General features: G+C 45.4%; 1 protein-coding gene across 1 annotated transcript in view; it reads right to left on the bottom strand.

Moving 5' to 3' along the window:
• The window catches only part of NFATC2 (nuclear factor of activated T cells 2), a 93,168-nt gene that overhangs the window by 46,900 nt on the left and 25,099 nt on the right, over window positions 1-21,169 (bottom strand). The window contains exons 4-6 of the mRNA XM_040609229.1: window positions 18,093-18,295; window positions 15,901-16,073; window positions 5,219-5,359 (exon numbers count right to left, since the gene is read on the bottom strand). Of these exons, the coding sequence (XP_040465163.1) occupies window positions 5,219-5,359; window positions 15,901-16,073; window positions 18,093-18,295 (517 nt within the window). The remainder of the gene's footprint in view (window positions 1-5,218; window positions 5,360-15,900; window positions 16,074-18,092; window positions 18,296-21,169) is intronic.

Here is a 21,169-nt window from a genome sequence, read left to right as displayed (position 1 = left end):
TTAGTAAAGCTGCCAGCTATGCCAAAGGGGGTGCAGGATGGAGCCAGAGGAGGTACAAGATGGAACAAGAGGGAGGAAAGAAGAAAGACTTGTGGGTCTTGGTATCCTGTCAGTGGCACAAGCTCTGTGGTTCATTTCTAGGGTACAGAGGCAAGTGCCTCCATTCAGACATGGCATTTTGGGCACCATGCAGACGAAAGCCTCAACTCGCCACCGACACACTGAACACAATGGTCCCGATCTGATCCTGCCCTGTGGTGAGCTCTCCTGAAACCAATAGTCATCCAAGTATGTTCAAACCCACCTGCTCTAGTTACTGGCGTCCTAAGAAACCACTGTCACAAAAAGATCACCAAGATGACAGACATGCAGAAACTCAAGGGAAAAAGAAACTAGAACTCCACTACTTGAATCTAGAGCTGGAAAGATTTATTTTTGTCAAATGGACTTTGAGTATCCTTGCTTCAGGGGCCTTGACAGCTGCATCGGTTCAAAGGGCACAGAGAGCACCACCTCTTCTCTTTACACTGCATGGCCAAATTGAAAGATTTATGGTGGATCTACTCCAAAGATGTACGCTTTCTGTTTGGGTTGTTCCTCCACCACCCACATTGTCCTAGCGATGATTCATGATGTCCATGTGGCCACCATAAGAGTTTGGCAGGAGAAAGCACGGTCCGTTTGCACTTTTCTCCTAAAGAAACATGAAACTCCTCTATCACTCACAGCAGAGCAGCAGTAACCAGTACACAAATGGGAGTAAACACAATGCAACCAACAACATCTGACTTGCAAATTATTACATGACAATTAAAACAAATAAAAGGGGGAATTCCAAACCTTTTCTTTTTTTAACTGCATCGTAAGATCTGGGCCCCAAGCAAACACTAACACCCTTGACCTTTAGCATATTCCAAATCCATGATAGCCATAAGACTGCCTTTTAAGCTCTCTCTGCCAGATCAAAATTAAAAGAATACACGTGCTTCAAACATTTCAGCTGTACAATCTGATCTAGTTGCTTCCCCTGACCTATTTTTATTTAGCTGGGCTCAGTTATGTGCCTTTAAGTTCAGATCTTAAAACTCCTTCAGCCAAACTCTGCTTTTGTGTGCCGGACTGACTGTACCAACTTCTGAATTCCCCTGGCTTACAGCAGCTACAGATTACAATCTTTCATCTGGAAGAGATAACCTTAAAAAGAACTCAAAACTGTAATGCTCACACGTTGGTAAACCTTATTAAGAAAATGAACGCTACGTATGCATCGGCATTTCAAATTACTTTATCCCCTTCGCTCACACCCAGAGCACGGAGCTCCAGCCCCCTGAGTTCGCTTCCTGCTGCCATTTCCTGTTGCAAGCCTAAAATGAGAGACTTTGACAGACCTCTCATCGGCCAGCTCACTGCCACAGTCTGTAGTTCATGTAATACAAGGCAGTTATTTTCATAATGACATCCTAGCATAATGTGGGAAATATCCTTTATTTTCCGGGTATTTCAAGGGGAAAATATACATATCTGTAGTGCTGTGCAACAGGGACATAAAAACCGTTCATTATTGTTCTTAGAAGTGTGTTGCATTTTGGTCACCAATATGAACAGTTCTACATTTCTCTGCTTTGCTAGTAGTGAGTGAAGAATCGCCTACAAGATCCAGAGGAAACTGAAATAGGTTTTGGGTGTCTGCCTGAGGGATAAAACCTAATTTACAATTGTGAGCCCCAACAGCAGTTTCTTCAGTTTGGTACAGCACGCTGACTGCCACCTTCTCAGCACTTGCTTCATTGCAGACACTGATCCAGACCCCAGAGTCAAGGTGCACGCAGGCTTTGGAGTCTATGAAACAATTGACAGGAGAATATCTCACTGTACAAAGATACCTGCACAAAGATTTGGGGGGAAAAAAACAATCTTGCTACTCTCATCTTAAACACTGGACAAAACAAGCCAAGTCAAGGAGCTCTATGGAGTACAGCATGCCAAAAGCTATTAGATGGTTATCTACACTACTGCTCTCACCCTTGTCATCACTAGATGGCAACTAGAGGCAAAACTGGTGACAAAAGTGGGAAATCAAGTACCACTTGCTATCCCAGACAAGGCTTGTGAGCTGTCAAAATGAAACTCAAAGAAAACCATGTTTCTCCTGTGAGCTGAGTGCATCTTCCTGCCTTCACAAAGGTGCGATTCTTTCACAGGCTTGCCAGGGCAGCATCATGCTGTGGAAGAGGGCGCAACAACAACGGGGTCATGCCAGCGATGTGCTATCCACCCACTGGGATGTTTATTGTGGCTTACCTTGCTTCAGAGCAGCTTATCAGTGCTTTTTGCAAGGTGCTGTGCAGATCAGATCTGCAGCGAGTGAGCTCCCCGAGGCAAGTGCAGGATCCACCTCCTCCTTCCACCCAGTGACATTTCTAATTAATTAATCGGGCTGCAGAACCGGGCCTTTTTGTTCTGTGTTCATGCAGCCTAATACAATGACAACTAAACACAGCCATGGTAGTAATAATTAAAACTGTCTACAGTGCATAATGAGGGAAAATGAAAGTCACAGGTGCATAAGATCCCAATTTTCAGACAAGCTGAGACACTCGTTAACATCTGACAACCCAAGCACAAAAGCTTAATTCTCAATCTGCTGCCAGATTCATCGGCCAGAGTCTGATCAGCCTCTGCGTGATCTGCATATCTAGCTCAGCTTCTTAACCTTCCTCACCTTAGGATATACCTATCAAAGAAAGCAATCTTCACTTAAAAGCACTTCAGGGCATATCTGCAAGAGGCATCACTGTATCATAAAACACTGCATAGGTACAGAGAGAACTAGCTCGCCTTCAGCACGGAGCAGAGACCTCCAGATAACCCACTGCAAACTACACAGGCTTCCAATTCAGACCTCCCATCTGATTCTGGGCCTCCCATCCTCTAAACTCCCCTTCTGCCAAACATTTATTCAAAGTCCAGCAGACTGAGACTGCCTGCAGAGGCTGAGGGGCGGCGGAGGAGGCAGGATATGGAACACCAGCATGCAAATCCCTGCTCCAGACTGGGCACTGCCGCTGGGATAAGTCATGCCTCTCCGCTACCAGGAGGTAAAAAAAAGAAGAAAAAAACCCATGCAGTTTTCCCAGCAGTGAAGAAAAGCTTTAGATTTAGTGTGGAAAATGTTGTTGTTCTTTTTACTTTCTAACATCTATTCCAGCCAGAGCCTTCTCTGCTCTTATATGGAAACAGGGGCAGGGCATTTTGGATGTTTCCTCGAAATGGCATTAAGAGCTACCTCCTTTTAGTGTATCATCTCCTTTAGTTACTGCAAAACATTCTTGGGACAGGTACCATTGTGGGCTGCCAAGCATGTTCCCATGCACCTTCACGATTCGCTGACATCGACGGAACAGTGGCAGCACAGTGGGAAGGAATTAATACATGGGCTTAAAAGGAAATACAGGGTGCCAAGAAAATTGCTCGGACTGCACAGGCTCATCTGAACATTCGCAGTTCAGAGGCCCAGAGCCTTTCATTCTTGCTGTAAAATAGCATGGCTTGCTGGTGGTGTGGGAAGAAATTGGGATGCACAGCATGCTTTCTCCCCCCTCCATCACCAGCTGATGCCCACACACATTAATTTTTGGCTCGATTCTTACTTTTTGCCAAAGACATTGCCCCATAAACCATGCACACGCTGTTCACTTGGGCAATGTAATTTCTTAAATCCCTTGCAAGTCACTGGATATATGGCTTAAGCTGCCTCTACCCTAGTTTATCAACAGAAAACTTAGGAGCAATGTGTTTTCTTAACAGCACAAAGGGAACACAAAGTTTACATAAAACAGGCTGACGCATTTTCGTACTGCAGAGTGAGTCCTTTGTCTTATTGAAATCAACAGGAGTAAAGGATGGCAGAGTCTGGCCCTTCATATTTGCAAAGTGCTTTTTTTGATCCCCAGACATCATTATGATCCTTCCAGAGCACAGTATTTCGAATGCAAAAATCAAGCCTAATGAAGGGTAAGTTAAGCAAGTCCAGACAATTTACAAAGAAACAAATGTCCCTTTGCAAAAGCTTTAGAAAATCCAATAAAATACACATACTGCTTAGTGAGGTGAGATGAAATGCCTGCATGCATATGATAGTAGGAAAGAAACAATTCAGCTCTGAAGAAACAGGTAACTACAGCAGAATGCATTTTTTTTCATTTCCTCCTGTAAACAAGAAAACCTGGATTTCTGCTGCCCACCCTAACAGTTAGATCACAAGCATATTTTCTGCAGTCAGGTATTCTTTGAGTTAGAAATCAAGTGATGTTTATTATAGCATGCCATTATGAAAACACAACACAGAAAGCTCAGGAAAGGCAGTAAAGGTGATGCTAGGCATCTAAATAACTCTCAGTAACCTTCTTCCTGTTATTTATTTATATTCATCCAATACTAGTCAGGACTTGGGACCGTCTTGTACTAGCTCTGTGCAAGTAGAGCAAGTGAGCAGACAAGACGAAAAGAGAGAGAATCTACAATCTGCCACCCATTCCCCCTTCATCGTTGCTCAAGAGCTAGCAAAATCACCTGAAAACTTTGTCAGAAAAAACTTTTAAAAGAAGCAGTTCTAATGGAAAAAAGGTAGCACTGGGCTGTAACGCTGGGTAACTGGGCTGTAATTTCTCTTTGAATTGAATCTGATTTGGTTTGCTACACTCTCAGCCTATATAAAAAGACCTGAAAAAATACGGAAGATCAAGTGATGTATTCCTGTATTTCAGTATGTGTATAAAAATAATTTTACTTTGATATAAAAAATACACACCGTATACATTTTCCCCCACAGACTTCTAAAGCGGAGACAACAGTCTTTGCCCGTAGTTCAATAAAATCTTCATTTCCATTATGATTTCTACAATAGCGTTCACTGAACATGAGATCAAACAAGCACAGAGGAACATGTAATGGTGATCCTGTTTCTTTGACAACACATCCTGTTCCTGATTCCCAGTGTCTGTATTTTTGTGAATCAATAACACAAATATTTGTACCCGAGTCTAATTTTACTCACATGGTTAATCAAGTGATTTCGTTTTACTTACATGAACTTGAATGGGATTACTCAGTCGAGTAGAGTTACTCACGAGCACAAATCTTAGGATGAGACGAGACACAACAGCACTACAGATCTGTCTTATCCTATCAGGGAAAGTTAGAAAAAAAAATGCCTTACCTGATGTTTTTTCTGTGAACACCACCTTGGACTCTGCTGTGAAATTCTGCCCTGTCAGGATCATCTGTTGTCCTCCATAAACGAGGCAGCTATCGATGTCTTGTCTTTCAACCATTGGAAGTTCATGAGCAGACCTTTGGGCTGTGGACAAATTGCAGACATGAATGAAACCAACTCCATTTTACCAGGACTTTCCAAATCTTCCCAGAACTGTCCACAGATCGATCTTGTCATCGTTACCATCCGTTGACTGCCAAAGCAGCTTCTCCAGGGTGCTAAATTTAGGTTTGAGAGGGAAAAATAAACTTACTCAAGGCATTTTATTTGGAAACATTCAGGAGCTGGCTGCAGCGTTTCAGCTGTGCTGGCCTTACTCCTTGTCCTTGAGAAAGGACAGCTTGGATGAATGAGCTGGAACTTGCCCATGCCTTTTTCCAAATAAATGGCCAAATTTTCAAGTGCAGGCACACTACCACCCTGGAGCCCAAAAATTCCACCTGCAGAGAGGATTCCACTGAATAACACTGAATTCCTTCAGGGGAAAAAAAAAAAAAAAAAAAAGACAAAACCAACATCAGCTACAAAAGCCCACTGCCTCCTACAGAACAGGGACTAGGCTGGGCCTGGAACAGAACGTTTGGCAACAAAAGCACCATCTCCATGTGCAGGCACTGAGCCTTGTGCACACAAGAGGGGCAATCACAAAGCCACATTTGCGAGCAGGAATGGTCACACCAGGACTACTGCAGCCTGGGCTCTTTGCAAACATGTTTTGCAGAGGCCTGAACGTCTGAGGAGCAGGGCCCCGTGTTGCAGGCTGAGTTTGATTATAAAAGGCAAGGAAAGAAAAGGCAGGGCAGAATCCAGAGAGACATGTACGTGATCAAGGATTTCTAAGGTCTTTACTGTTCTTGGCCACAAACTTGAAGCATGACTTTGGCAAGTTATTCTCTCTTTCCCCAGCCAGAAAACCAGATAGCACCATCTCTCAACCTACTTTCTTCTCATCCCATTAAAACAGCCATTTGCATGGTCAGAAAAGCTTCGGAGAATCCCAGTCACCATCCCTACAAGCCCATTCCAACTGTTTGCTAACAAGTGTCAGGAGCCGAAGAAAGTGAAGATGTGAGAATTGTTCTCTGTAACGCAGACAGCTGGAAGATATCATGAGCTTCCCTGTGACCAGACCAGGTGGGCAGCAGTTTGGGTCTGGTGAACTGCGAGTTCATGACCTGCACTCAAACTCCTCCAGATTCATCCACCCCAACTGGAAAGGCCTCTAGAGGATGCCGCTCATCTACTTAACAGCTGCCTTGGCTGGATTTTAACTTTCTTTGACAAACAGCCTGCTCCCAAGAGACCCTGAGCACTTGTGTCTTCCCTTCACCAAACACCATTGGCTGCCGAGCCAAAAATAAGGAATTATTATCCTATATGTTCAGTCCTGGCCCTCCACTCACACACAGGCAAGGCTGTGCTTTCTGCGACCTGGTCCCAGCACCGTTTTACTGCTGTGCAACCTTTAGAAAGCCAAAAACCCACCAGCTCTTGGCCACGGTGAGAGCTGTACGAATCCCCTCAGCACATGAAGAATATTTGGTGGGAAAATACAAGCATTAAACCTTTCAGACAGGTGTCTGTAGAAATGGGGAGCAACTTTTCTAACAAGGACAAGCTCAGCTGAACCCTTTCTGCCAGTCATGACACAGAGTTTTTTCTCTTGTTAAAAATACAGATAATTCAGTATTTGTAACTTTACTGTGCCATTTGAGAGGCATTTTTTGAAATCTATTTAAAACAACCTTATGACTCATTGTTCCCTTCAAATATATAAAAACAGCTGGGCTAAGATACTGCCAATTAAGAATATACATTCAGATTATTTTCACAGAAGCTGCTAATTTCTTTCACATGGCTGTATGATTAATTCCTTTCCCTAAATTCTCAAAATGTTGATGAATTCATAATTGGATTTATCACAAACACAGATCTGTAACCTCAAAGGCTTAAGAGTAAATAGCAATCATCAAAAACATTCCTACAACAGTCAAAAGAAAATGAATTTCAACTTTGCCTTGGATGTTGTTTATTCCTATTCAGTCCCCAACTTTCACTCCTAAAGCATCCCAAGTCATCAAAATTCCAGATTTAACCTACATCTCCAGACTTCAGTGTATTAATGGAGAGCTTTGTACCTGACATCCCACAGACCAGTGGTTCTCAAGGCTTTTTCAGGACGAGGAAGGACAAATTTTAGCCTGGAAATAACTGTCTGACTCATCTTAATTACATTTGGATCTCAGCAAGCTGGAAATCACTGCTGAAGACCAAGCCTCTGTCCAACTTCCATAGAGCGCAGTGTTTGTGTATGCTGCGACCTACCAGGGAGCCAGGGAGGACAGCCGGTTCACCGGGAATGTGCATCCCAGCTCTCAGGAAATGCCAAAACCCCTTCTGCCATCCTCAGCCGAGCTGGGACAGCCTCAGCAGCACTGCCTGGAAGCCTGCGATGGGCAGAGGTGTTCCCCGATGCAGCTCCGTGCTGCCACAGCCCCATGGCCAGTAGCAGCCAGGCTGATGCGGAGCCGTGTTCTGGGATGGCTACACACCAGCAGGCTACAGGCATCTCTAAAACTGCTTCTGCCCTGACCCAGATTTGGGTGTACAAAACTTGTAGGTGTACAAAACTTGTGCATGCTTTATACATGCTGCAGAATAACACCATTTGGAATTGTTTTAGCTGACTTTCTTAACGCAGATAGCATGCTAAAGGAAAAGGTGGAGGAATATAGGTAACTACCAAGCACCAAGTTTCCTCTGTCCCATTCGCCTGCACTCTTCTCCTCCCACTTGGTGGTTTGCAAACCCTTTTCTAAAAAAAACCACTTTTCACTTCCAAGATATTTTTTTTTACCCAGGCCTATAAGAAGGTTTCAGCCCATTCCCCATTTCCACCAGTAATGATGTTCAAGGTTCAGTGTGGAGCTGCCTCAGTAGGGTTACTTTTTTTTTGCTCTGCAAGAAATATTAATTGCCAATAAATCCCCTTCCTCTAAGGCTCATGATGGGTGGACTGCATGCAGTAATTTCACACTATTCCTTCTCTTCCCCCAGGGGTTGGCACTTCATAAAGTGACCTACAGCTACTGGAGTTTATGAGCTTTGAATAAACAAAACACTGTTGATTTAACCAGTTGGGGTGTTTACTTTCAATAGCAACAGTTACTGACATAAGGCAGCAAAGCAAATGCTATAGAAATACTCACACTTGGCCTGAAGCAGTGTGTCAACCTATTAACAGGGGACATTATTTTTCTATTTTATTTGACTGTCTGCAAATCAAGATGTCATGGATACATGGTGCCAAGAAATACAATGCATGCAGCAACATAAGAGAAAGAGAGCTGCTGTCTCAGAGCGCTGCAGCACCTCCAGCGAGGCTCAGCCTGGGAGGGGAGCAGCCCCTGAGCTGCCACCCCTGCCCGTGCCACCCGGCAGGCCCACTGCTACCCACAGCCCACCCAGGCTCGCCTGCACCCGCTGCACGGGCACAGGGTGCTTGTCGGGGGCTGAGACACTATCTCCTTCCCTATGCCAGCAGGTGGAGGGAAGGTTTAGAAGGCCTGATCCTCTGGGTCAGCAGGCTGAATGCTTCACATGGGATGCACAAGCCTGGAGGCTGACTGTAAGGAAGTGGGCCAAGGCAGGGCAAAGGTGTTTCTGGTTTCTCCACCTGCCCGCAGCACCCATAACCATCCCTTTTTCAGCAGAGAGGCTATTTGGTTTCTAAAAAAAAAAAAAAAAAAAAAAAGGATTATTTTGAGACAACTAATTACCTGGATAAGTCTGTTGTGGCTCCAAATCTCCCCCAGGAGAGTGCTGCCCATTGCTGCTAGCAGGTTCCAAGTGACAACCTCAGCTGTATTCCCTAACATGCTCCTCAGGTAATCCCAGATCCACCTGAGTGCCCCTTTTGCTCCGTGCCACCCAGCTCTCCCCATCAGCACTCCTCCCGCACGCATCTTCAGGGACAAGCAGTTCTAGCCCTGCCTGAGCATCGTGTTTCCTTCCACCAGCTTGGAGGGCTTCCAAGTGCAGCCCTGTCTTGCCCAAAAGCTGACTCGTTTTATGAGGAGCCTTAACTGACGCTAAATGTCTCTTAACAGCCTCCAGAGAGGAACAGTCTCAGCAATCTCTCTCCCGCATGTGCAATATGGATGAGGGCTGGATCGGGTAATGTAAGCCAAGCAAAAACACTAATGTGATTTGCCTCTCAGGAGGAACGGGCTTGTGAACTCTGCGCAGGGCAGTGCAGGTCTGACCGACACTTCCAGGGCAGAGATACTCTACAGCCTCCGTGTATCCACGCACCATCTCAGTGCCACCTTCTGCAGGGTGGCTGGAAGCCTCCGTGAAAACCTCTGTATAAATAGAGTCAAAAGAATAGCTGCTGGAGTCAAATCTGCTCTATGCTGTCTTTCTGACACCTGCAGCACTGGATCCAGAGCTTAGCCACAGCTGGCTAGCGCTCAGGACAGATCTTACCCTGGGCAATCACAAGAAGCAGGATTGAGGCTCACCTGCGGCAAAGCTAGCATTACCTCAAATTGCCATCACAAGCCAAGTAAAACCAAAAATGTGGCTACTTAAAAGAGGTGGGGTCACAACTTGCGCCCCCAGTGCAGTAGCCTCCCCAGGGCAGATGTCCAGGTCCCTCTTTGGACCCACCCTGTCCTTACCCTGCCCAGGGCAGCCCCAGCCCATCTCAGCTTGCTGGAAGCCTTCAAGCTGGGATTCACCACGCCTGACATGTCTTTCCAAACCACCAAAGGCTCTTGGCTCTAACCACTGATTTCTGTTGGATCTGAGAAGAGCAGATAGAGCTGGGAGTCTGGTGCTAAAAAAACCCCAAACCCTAGAAGCAATAGCAGAGGCATAATTTGTTGTGGGATTAATTTCTTCCACCTCAGTGCAAACCTTAATGAGCCAAAGTAAGTATTTCATTCCTGCTGTCACACACTGTTTATTTACCACAAGCTGCCCGCCTGTGGTAGGACTGATAGGATAAGAGCTCCTGTGCCCAACGCTTATCCAATGCATTAATGTCCTGAGAGACTTTGATCTCATCCATCACAGGCTGAAGTGCCCTGAGCTCTCTGGTGGGACAAGGGGCAAAGGCTGGGGAGCTGCAGTATGGGAGCCAGGGGAGGACCAAGGGCAGGAGACACCTTTAGCAGGCAGGTAGCCATCAGCAAGGTCCCCTAGAGAGCAGCAGTCTTCTAATGGGTGGGATGCAATGATTCACCTCCTGGTAGGAGTATGGGGCAGTGGATGGCTTAAGTGAGGATCAAGTAAATAAAGCAAATTTCCAACCCTCGTGATTAGATGGGAAACCTTGGAAATGTGATCTAAATGCTGTGAAAAGAAGAACCCAGTATGAATGACAACAGTTTCCAGTTTGTTGCCAGCAAGACTTAATCAGCAGTTTGTGCAGAGCCATCCAAGAAAAAAGCACCAAAAATAGAGGGCTTTTCTCCACCTTCTTCCCTGCACATAATTTACGATGTCCTTACGAAGGAGGAGTGACAAGCACTGATGGCAGTAGTGTCAGATAAGTATGATACTTTCTATGAACTGCAGCCAGCTCACCAAACCAGCGTGTGATTAATGACAGGAAAACCATGGCCTCGGTTCACTTGTCTGTCAATCATCTCTGTGGGTATGCACAGCACTTCCCTTTAATCCCTTGTGGAGGAGATCCACCGAGCTTAAATTATGCTCGGAAATCCATGCTCTGCGTAATATGCTGGGGTGCTTGCTTTTACCAACAGCCGTATTGCAAACACAAAAAGTAAACAGGAGCTTATCCTTGCAGAAAGGCTTGCAGAGCCTGCTAAAAGGGCAGGCATTTTCCTTCTGTCTGACTCAGACTTTCCAGACTGAAATATTTCGGTTGCACATTAGACGTGGCAAATGTTGACAGAATTAGCTTCTAACTTCTGTGCTTTAGGAGAGAGAAAAAATTCACTTCAGAAAAAGCACTATTTTTTGTGTCAGCTGTATTTACAGCAAACTGTGTGACTGTCTTGAAATGAAAGGGGCAAAAAATAGCCTTTAATTCAACTGGAAACCACGCTACTCTCATAATAATCATGGTTTATGGTTAAACCTGCACATGGGTATCTCCCATGTGCAAAGAGACCATTTGTTTCAGCCTTTTTATCTCAATAAACTAGGGTTTCTTCTTGCCTGCCATTGTATTCCAACCAGCACAACTCCCAGTCGAGGAAAAAGCACTCGCTGGTTTGCCAAGACAACATTCTTTTACATGACTAGCTCTTTCCTCTGTAGTTATTAATGTGTCACATATCATAGGCTCAGATTGTCTAATATTATGGGAAAATCTACTAGAAGGAGAGAAAAATAAAGGAAACTTCCAGGGAAATTGATTAAAGGGAAATAAGATATTTTACCCAATTTAGTGGAACAAAATATGGTCAATAATAGAAACTATTTAAATTCCTCAGATGGACACACAGTTCTTTAGCAATAAGTTTTGTTTGTTTTGTTTTTTACCACCTCGGAATATTTATTATAAGAACAAGATTTCAGACTTCTTCTCTCGTGCCAAGTGCAACTGTTTGCATTTTAAGGGATTCATGAGCACAGCTTTGCATCAGCCAACACGGATTATACGAAACACAAACTGTGACACACATCGGGAGAGTTTAACCAGGTTTCGTTAGAAGAAAAACTGTGACACAGCGTGGATGGTACTGCCAAGCCTACACTCACATCTCGCAGACACTTGCATAAAGCAGTCTTTGGTTGCAGACAGCATGGACTAAACCAAGCTGCCTTGCAGGTGCTTATGTGGCAGCTCCGACCTCCCTTCAGTACTGCTCCTTCTCTGCTCCGTGGATGCTTCAGCCCAGGGTTAGAAACAAAACTCCAGAGACCAATCACTCACTGACAAATGAGTTCCAGCTCATAGTGAAAAGTAAATCAAAGTGAATCAATAGAATTAATGTTACAGAAATTATCTTAACAGTTTGAAAATAATGATCAGGTCAGCAAACAGCAAACCCCTCCACGGGCGATGCGCCAAGTGGCTTCTCGTTATTAGGGCAGTATTTGAAGGGACAAGTTAACTCCGTAACCCTTCACACCTGCAATTTCACCACCGTCTGTGACAGCAGCCCTGTGACAGCCCTGCCTGGCCCAACACGAGCTCACCTGCACGAGCCGGCTTATGCCTGTGCCTAAAGCACGGAGCTGCACAAGCAGGGACGGACCCCGGGGCATGCACAGCTGCAGCAGGACTAACAGCACCGAGGTGCGCAGGGGTGCGCAGGCAGGGAGCGGGGCCAAGCAGCACGCTGCCACATGGGCCCATTGGCTGTGCATCCTGGGGTCACCTCATGTAGTGCCTCTGGTGCTTGCTGCCGTTTCATGGACTGAGCATGGAGGAAGGGATTTTTCTCAACTTTCCAGCACCACACCTCCAAGACAGTGGCTTTTTAACCCTAAGTAAGTGATGGCCTGTTGCTACAATTATCAGAGGGCTTTCAAATACCTTTGCCTCCTCAGTGGCTTCAGAACGAATCAACAGGCAACAGGAGAAATAATCTGCAAGCTGCTGAATGCGCAGGCTTGTCTGGATATGAGGTCGATTTTAAGCATAACTGATCATTTAACAACATACCACCTCCTTGGTCCTCCCACACAGCTGCCTGGGGAGGAACTTGCTCCGGATGATGCTTTGAACCTGTGAAATCCCCTCCTAAAACCTGTCAAGTGCCGAATGTGACACAGATGAGGTGGAACAAAATCGCCCCGTGAAAAGCAGATACTTCACAGTTCTTGCTTCATTGCAGCTAATGATCTGCTGACACCGGTGGGAGTTTTCAGCCAGGATCAGCGTCTGCTGAGGAGAGTGCTCAGATATTCTGTTGGTAGCAACAGTGCTCTCAGGGGAACCCCACTGGTAGGGAAATGGACAGTTATCTTAGAGCTGCTACTTACTAAGGCTTTCCCGGTGGGATATTACTAACAGCTACCAGACAGGAGAGACCCTGAGGATAAGGGTTCCCAGGTGCCCACGTCAAAAAAAAATGAAAAGTGAACAAAGGATCAAAAAAAAAAGAGAGAATCCCAGCAGCATGTGAAGGTGAGAGGTGGGACACAAAGAGAAAAGCCGCAGTGTGCCCCTTCTTGGCAGGGCACCTGAGCTTACCCGGGGCTGTGAGCTCTGCAACATATGCACATTGGGAGACACTGAGATTACCATCTCCAGCGTGATTTCGCCTGCATTACTAATGCTGGCTGAATCAACTGATGTTTTTAACCATCTTCCCAGAACTGGGCTGAGATCAGGAAGTACTACTGAAATGCAAAAACGTTGCTAACTATGCAAAAGGAAGAGGCTTATTACTCCAGATCACTTTATACGCTGCTTCCACGAGTTCAGAAAAGCACAGTCCTTAACATGTCTCTGCAAACTGCCAGTATATCCTGTATTCCAAAAACAAAACGTTTTTTTTCCTTGGGGAACAAATAATTCTTTTCTTGTAGGAGCTTTGCTATCTGCTGTGCAGCCAATATTTTCATATTTTAATGATAAAAAAACATAAAAATAAACCATTTACACTGCTATCTCCACTCTTGGCTTTTTTATGCCCCTAAAACTCAACAAAGCAAACCTATCTCAGAATAAATGCCTAGACATCTCAAACAAGCCATTGCGAACAGCAGTCATTGCACAGGCAACTCAGGTGTGCACACACAATTCAGAAAAATGTGATCTTACTCTGGAAACCGTGACTGGATTTCTGCTTGAACGCTCTTCTCTTTGGTGATGGGCACAAATACAGTGTGCAATTGCGGAAGGGTCTTAGAAATGCCTGGCTAACTCATATTTGCTTTTCCTGTGGGAGAATTTGAGCAAGTGGGGTGTGATCTGCAGGGTTCCCTGCACGACCCAGGGACCATCCATTCTCTGCTCGGGACTCATGCTGTTTTGCTGTACAGTGACGTAGGAGTTACACCTGGAGTTTCCCCACCCGAGTAGTTCCCCATTGTAGGCAGGAATGGGCTGTTTCCACTCAAAAAATAAACTGAGGGAGAAGCCAGGTGATCCTTTGCCACAATTCCCTTCCTATCCACAGAAGCTGCAATTTACTGAACGCTTCCTTTAGCAAATGGGCCTTTGTTTTGGCAGGGACAGGTTTGGGGTGGAGGCCACTATTGTTTCAGCCATCTGGTCCCACAAAGGATCGTAACTGTTTCCTACGGAGAAAGGTGGTGGCTACTCCCACTATTCTCCCTTCCCCATCACAGTGCCAGGAGACCTCACTCCGTTGCTAAAATGCTCTGACAGTTGGTATCTTCTCATAAACATTGCCAGGAGATCACACACATCCATCATCCTCTCCTTAGCCTTGCCTTGTTTATTCATTCCTACTGTTTTTTAAAAAGCTGCCATCAATAATTCAACTAGCCAGTTTCTCTTGATTTCCCATCCAAAGTTGACTCCTCTCTCTTCTTCTACCCAGTTGTTATTTAAGTAAAGCCTGCATCCCCATAAACAAAACTCACACATGAGAAACTTTTCAATGACTTTCTTCACACGATTTATGGCAAGACAGGTTCTGCTAATGAGGTGAGTCATTCAGCAAAGGGAGAGGAAAACTGTTCATTATGTATTTGTGAAATCCCCAAACCGCTGAAAAGGCACCATTTACCAACAAAAAGCATCACAGGATGCACACGAACCAGCAAAGTGGGTGGAGCCCTTCCAGAAATGACTGTGACACGGGAAAGGGGGGGGGAGGCACCTTGTCGGAGGCCTCACTTTCTCAGGATTCAGTACGTTAAAATGAGTGGGAGGTGCAGGTTTCTCAGCTTACAAGCTTATAGGATTTGCCCCTCAGAAATCAAAAATGCAAGTCTTCTTCTGGCCCTCAGGGGAATACCAGAGCAACCCGGCCTTTCCCTGCTTCAGCTGCAGCCTGAGTTGTACACCTCTTTGCACTGACATCTAGAAAAAACAATAACCAGGATGCGCCTGAGCCTCAAAATCAAACATGTTTCCCCATTTCAGTTGTTCTCCTAGCACAGCTCAAATCAGAGGACTGCAGTCACTCCTTCAGCAGGCAGGACCGGCCACAGCGCTAGGATCTGGCCCATGGTTGAATTCAAAACATCCAAACACCTGCCAACTTGTGGACAAATTCTGGTTGTGCCTCCACTCAAAATAAAACCACTCGCAGGAAGGCAGGCAGCGTGCACACTCGGGCACAAACGGGGAGAACGTGTACACACCCCTACACACACATCCACGCCGGCTCCCTGCTCCCAGAAATGACCTGCTAGCCAGAGGGCTCCAGCAGCAACACGCTAATAAACAAATTCGCCGAAGCCCCGAAGTCCCTCACCGTCTTCACAAACGCTAAGCACTGCAAAGAGCCACCTGCCACCCAAGCTTGTGTCAGGAGAGGGAGTGCACACAGGTGAGAGCCACAGGTCACTCAAACGGTGGCACAGACAGAGACACTGGCTCCTTGCGTTTGCCAAGCTGAGCAGGTTTGGGGTTTTTCCCCTCAGTGCTAACCTGGAGCAGAGGCACAAGATGATCGCTGTTGCAAGAGATGGAGAAGGAGTAAATCTCAAGGGATACTTACAGCATTCGATGGGGTTTGATGCTGCTTGCAGAGAAATGATCCTGCCATTGGACTCGGGGATGTGCACGCGGAAAACAAGCCGGACGCGGGTGTTCTTCCGGCCGATGTCTGTCTCTCCCTTGCGCAGCTCGATGTCTGCATTCCTCAGCTTCAAAATCCCCGCACAGTCAATGCTGCCAAACACACACGCCGTTTAGCTTAACATTCCTGCTCTCAAACAGCTTGGAAATAGGTGACAGTCAAGAGGATTAAGCTGTTTTGCTTCAACCTCCGGGTTAAAAGCACTGCCAAATACTTGTTCTGTGTAGGATCTAGATACGGCCATTTCAGCAGTTACAGGGGAAGAAATCCCGGACGTGGCGAGTGAGGGACACTGTTGGATCCCTCCCCAAAGAGTCTGGGCCCAGTGGCTCAGCATGTCCCAGCCAAGGGCTAGGGGTGGCCTTAACTCTGGCAACAGCAGAAGACAAACATCATCTCTAAACTTCATAACCCCGAGCCTTATTCCCCTCCAGTGCTAAGCACGAGTGTGCACAGTGGGGCAGGGAAAGTGATTCAGCACAAGGAGGGCACACAGGGCAGGCAACCAGCTGAGCCGGTGCCGCAGCCCTCGGTGAGCTGGGGACCGTTGAAGCCTCCACCGCCCGCTCTACCAACAGCTCAGCACCGAGACTGCACAGCAGCTATTGCCTGCACGTGGGCAAATTAGTTCAGCTCCATGGAGAATCACAGCAGTTGAACCAGCTAATTGCGTGCACCACCCAGGCATGTTTTCCCCACGGTTTGTAATGCAAGCACTGAATTCATCTCTGAAGCAGGAACCAAACCGTTCTCTCCTACTTTTGGACAAACTAGGTGCTACTGCTAGAACTGGGCTCTCCAGCCCTGGCCCAGGTCACCATGTCATCCTCCAAAGCCCTGGGATGTTGTTCCCAGCCAAGGCAATAGCCTGGAAGAGCAGAAAATGGTTCTAAGCTCCCATTCACCACGTTCCTGCACAAAGGGAGCATGTAGGGAGCAGAATGGGGCTGAGCAGCAACGAAATGTTTAAGGTTGCTCAAACCAGCATTGCAACTGAATACCGGTGCAAGTGCAGGTTAACTTCCTAAGAGTCCAGCATGACCTAGCAAACACGCCTGTCTACATTAAGAGAATGTGCCAATTAATATTTATAGAATTCGAGATCTTCAGCTCAGCAATAGTCCTTGGAGGGTGCAGTGAGCACTGTTATTAAACAGGCACTGCCAATCCATTTTGATACCGGTTTTAAAGACACTCATTTTTCTTCTTTTGATATGAATTAAAATCACATTTTGGGAGACATAAACCCCAAACTGTTTCCTTCCTACACCCACACTGTTTCTTGCCATTGCCTGTGTGCAGGGGTTTATTACTCCAGCGTTACTTGTTAGGAATGAGGTACGTTTTCTGAAAAAAGATATAAAGAAAGAATGTAGAATTTGCGATGAAATAGAGGGGCTTAAAAACATAGCTGCTCTGCCAATTTTGTCAATATCCTCTGAAGGATGGAGATACAGCTCTTCCCTCTGCAGAGCAATCACTCTCATGCTGCCTGGCACACATTCAAGCCTGAAGCTTCAGACTGGTGCCCACTTCATCCCTCTGCCTCCATAAAACTGGAAGAGGTAATATAGAAAAGATGTGCCTGTGCTTGCTTTTCTGTTAACCTATTACAACAAGAGAGCGCAATTCCATGGCCAGAGCACTTGGCTGAGCTCAGAAGAGATGTTTTCTATTCCAGTAAATGCTATAAAATGAATCGTACACCTTTCCTCCATTGTCTACTGCTCCTTGCTTCTCACTGTGTCCCTGCAGCATAAGGACTTGAGATATGAGTCTTGTTTTGCTTAGTGCCCTACAAACCCATTCTGACTTTGAAGATGACAGATGATTACAATATAGTCACCACAATTGGGGTAAAGAGCAAAAATGCCTGCGTGGTCACCTGATAAATGGTAACTCTTTAAGCATTTAACCCAGGTGCTTGCAACTGCTGCTCATGCTTTTGTAAAACGGGTCTTACACTCATATATCTTCCTGATGCTTTGGAAAGGGGAGTCCCTCCAGAACAGGCATCATTATTCATTTAAATGACTCCTTTCCAAAAAGAAGGAACTTCATATGCCAATTTAATCCTCCTCAATTTTGCTAATAAAAAGAAATATGCTTACGTTGCTTTCATGTTGTTTTTGGGTTCCAATGGAATCTCTAAAACTTTGGTGTTGCCAATGATTTTTTCATAGCTGGTGGTGGTGACAGTTTTTCCTGTAATGCGATGGACTTGATAGAAAGCATGAGGTTTAAGTATCCGTTCGTCTGCTGTCCCAATGAAGATCTGAAGACCCAAGGGTTTGTTCTCCATGTAACCGTGAAGCTGGCAAGACATTAAAAATCTGTTATCGAACACAGAGCTTGAAATGCCTTCATGTCAGGAAACCAAGTAGATATACAGATATGGAGATATAGATATTCATAAAGGTATATGTAGTACAGACTCTTTCCCGCTCTCAGAGACAGACATCCTCTTAAGAGTATTTGCTGGAGTCCGTGATACATAGGGAAAGAAGACAATGGAAAGGATTTAATTCACGATGATAATACTAAATATATCAAGAAGAAAAAAGAATATATTAAGAAGAAAAAATTCCAGACAAGCTCTCCGTTACCAGAAATTGTTGGTTGTCAAAACAGATTGATAAAACCCCTCAAAAGATAAATTTCTGAGTACACTTGTTTAATTTGCAGTGACTGTTTCCTAAATGAGGTTCAAAAGATTTTTCTCTGTGCGGTGGATAAAGCTGGTAAGCTGCATTGACTCGCCACACCAGCAGCCTTGGGCAGCAGCAAACACAGTAAGGACAGAAGAAAGTCTCTTACTTGCATTTGGTATATACGTGGTACTCCCATATGCACCTTCTGCAGACCTTAGCAACGCTAATGGAAGATGCCCATTGACAGAGGGGCTTTAAATCAGTCCCTACGTGACATCCAACTTGGAAACCCTCGTTTCTCTCCAGCCTAACATTCAGTAGAATGACTTTGCCTCAGCTCAGCTTGTGATTCCTACTTCATCTGCAGTTAAAAAGTATTTCCCCCCCTAAACAGGAAGTATCTAGCAAATGTGTCTGCAATTTTGAGAACTGAAATGTTAAATGATGTATGAACATTTCAGAAATTAACGATCCCTGCCACATCCCCCTCTCTGGCCTTGGCACACGCAATCTTGCCCCAGCTCACATCCATTTCAAATCCAGCTGGAAGGACTGTCCTTCCAACCTCTCACTTTGCTGACATCACCCTGAGCTTCACATCTCTCCAGCTTCCCCGTCTCCCTCATACCAGACATAAGGTGCCTGCCTTCATCGTCAAAGCTCTGCTCTTCTCTTTGCCCTCTCATCTCTCATTTTCTACCCAGTTATCAAAACCTATTTCCAAACTTCCCAAATCCAGCGCCAAACACCAGCATCAACTTCTTAGATACTCACAACATTGCATTTTCTGCCCATCAGCCTCCTCCCCCAGGGGGGATGTTCCCTTTTAGTATCTACATCTTCACCTGACAAATCTCCCTGTCTGCAGAATTCTTGAATAGTTGTAAACAGAAATATGTTCTTGGCCTCTTGAAATCACTTATGTGATTTCAACCGGCGTTGAGTCGCTGCTCTTTAAAACTCATCCTTCCCTCAGCTGTTGGTTCACTTTCAGCCATTCCTCTTGCACTGCATTAAAATACTATCCGTACAGGTAGATGTGGGGTTTGGTCTGTCTGTACGGTACAAGAAGGTCTTAGTTACACGTAGAGACTGGGGCCTTTAGGGTTCAGGGACATAAACACACTCTTCTGTCCTAAATAACATGTTTATAAACAGCATTTGCTGCAAGAGAAGCAAGAAAGCCAGAGTGCCTCCATAGGCCAGGCGACGAGGAAATTTCTCCTTCTTTATTAACATGCAAAATTACAAATCAAACCATCCTAAATTTCTCACATAACCAAAAATGAAAACCAGACATTTATCTACCGCATTGCCAATGATCCAGCTGAAAGGGAACTTTATGGTCTGAGACATGCTAAATTTGTTTTCAATTACTCTGTCCACATTCAAAACCTTGATGAAGCCATACAAAGCAAATAGTACTGGAAGATCAGAGAAAAGGAAGATTAAGTTAATAGTATTCATGGCCAAACTGGTGGGTTTTTTCTTTTTTCTTTTCACCAGTCAGCAGGAGGTATCTCTGCGTAGAAGGATTAATTCCCCCCTGGAAGGGGACCACATGCAGCATCAATGCAATCCTGGCAACCTTCCTTCAGTATGGCAAATGTAAAGCGACACTCACTCTTCTGAGCTATCATTACTCATCTAGCACATATTTGCGAGGCACACAAAGACAGGGTCTATGCCCCAGAGACCTTACAACCCAAGGGCCCGAATTTGCAGCCTCCACTCACATGAATAGCTCCATTGAAGTCAACAGGCTATAAGTATGGGTTGTGCAAGAAAGAATTACAGAATCCAGCCCAGCTGCAGCTCAGACACCTACGATAACTCACTCGCACAAGCGCTCTGGGAGATTGTGAGGAGGAAAAACAGGGTACGAGGCTCTGTGCAAACATGCCAGTTGGCTCTGGGAGCGAGGTGGAGGAGGAGCGGAGCTGGACTCCAAGCGCAAGGGTTGGTATTGGAGAAGCCGTGTTGCCAAGAATGTGATAAATACGATGGCAGCCAAGGGGAGTTTTCGAAATGTATAGAGTGTATAGAAGATTAAAGGCAACAGAGGTCAAAATGATAGATCTGCCGGGAACAGGCACGAATGTAGGAATCGCCCCCCGTTTATCCATGGAGGACCATTAAGCCCAGGTCCTCTGGGAGCCATACTGAAACCCATCCTAGGTATGGTACTTTCAAACTCCAAGATTTCCTGGCCTTCAATGAAAAGCCATCTTGTCTTTACAAGGGGAGAGAGAGAAGAAGAGTAGTTTTTAAATACTGAGCATGTTTATTGTCATGTCTGACAGAGTAATTTGAGTAATTCTTCGTGGATCCAGCTAAGATGACAAGAGGATCCTTTGGACTGGAACAGTTACTACAGTGACAACAAAGAAGCTTTTGCTCTACCCTCTGTGTCTTGGCAGAACAAAATCCCAGAGTTACAGGTGGGAGACTGGAATGGAGGAAAACAGATAATAAATTACAAAAGAAAATTTGCCCCCAGTGACACAGTCAGTAGCAGCTACAACAGAACCAGCTAC

This window comes from Falco naumanni, chromosome 10 (genome assembly GCF_017639655.2).
Source record: "Falco naumanni isolate bFalNau1 chromosome 10, bFalNau1.pat, whole genome shotgun sequence".
In the NCBI taxonomy this organism is placed as follows: Eukaryota; Metazoa; Chordata; class Aves; order Falconiformes; family Falconidae; genus Falco; species Falco naumanni.
This window is presented reverse-complemented; position numbering and strand designations above follow the sequence as displayed.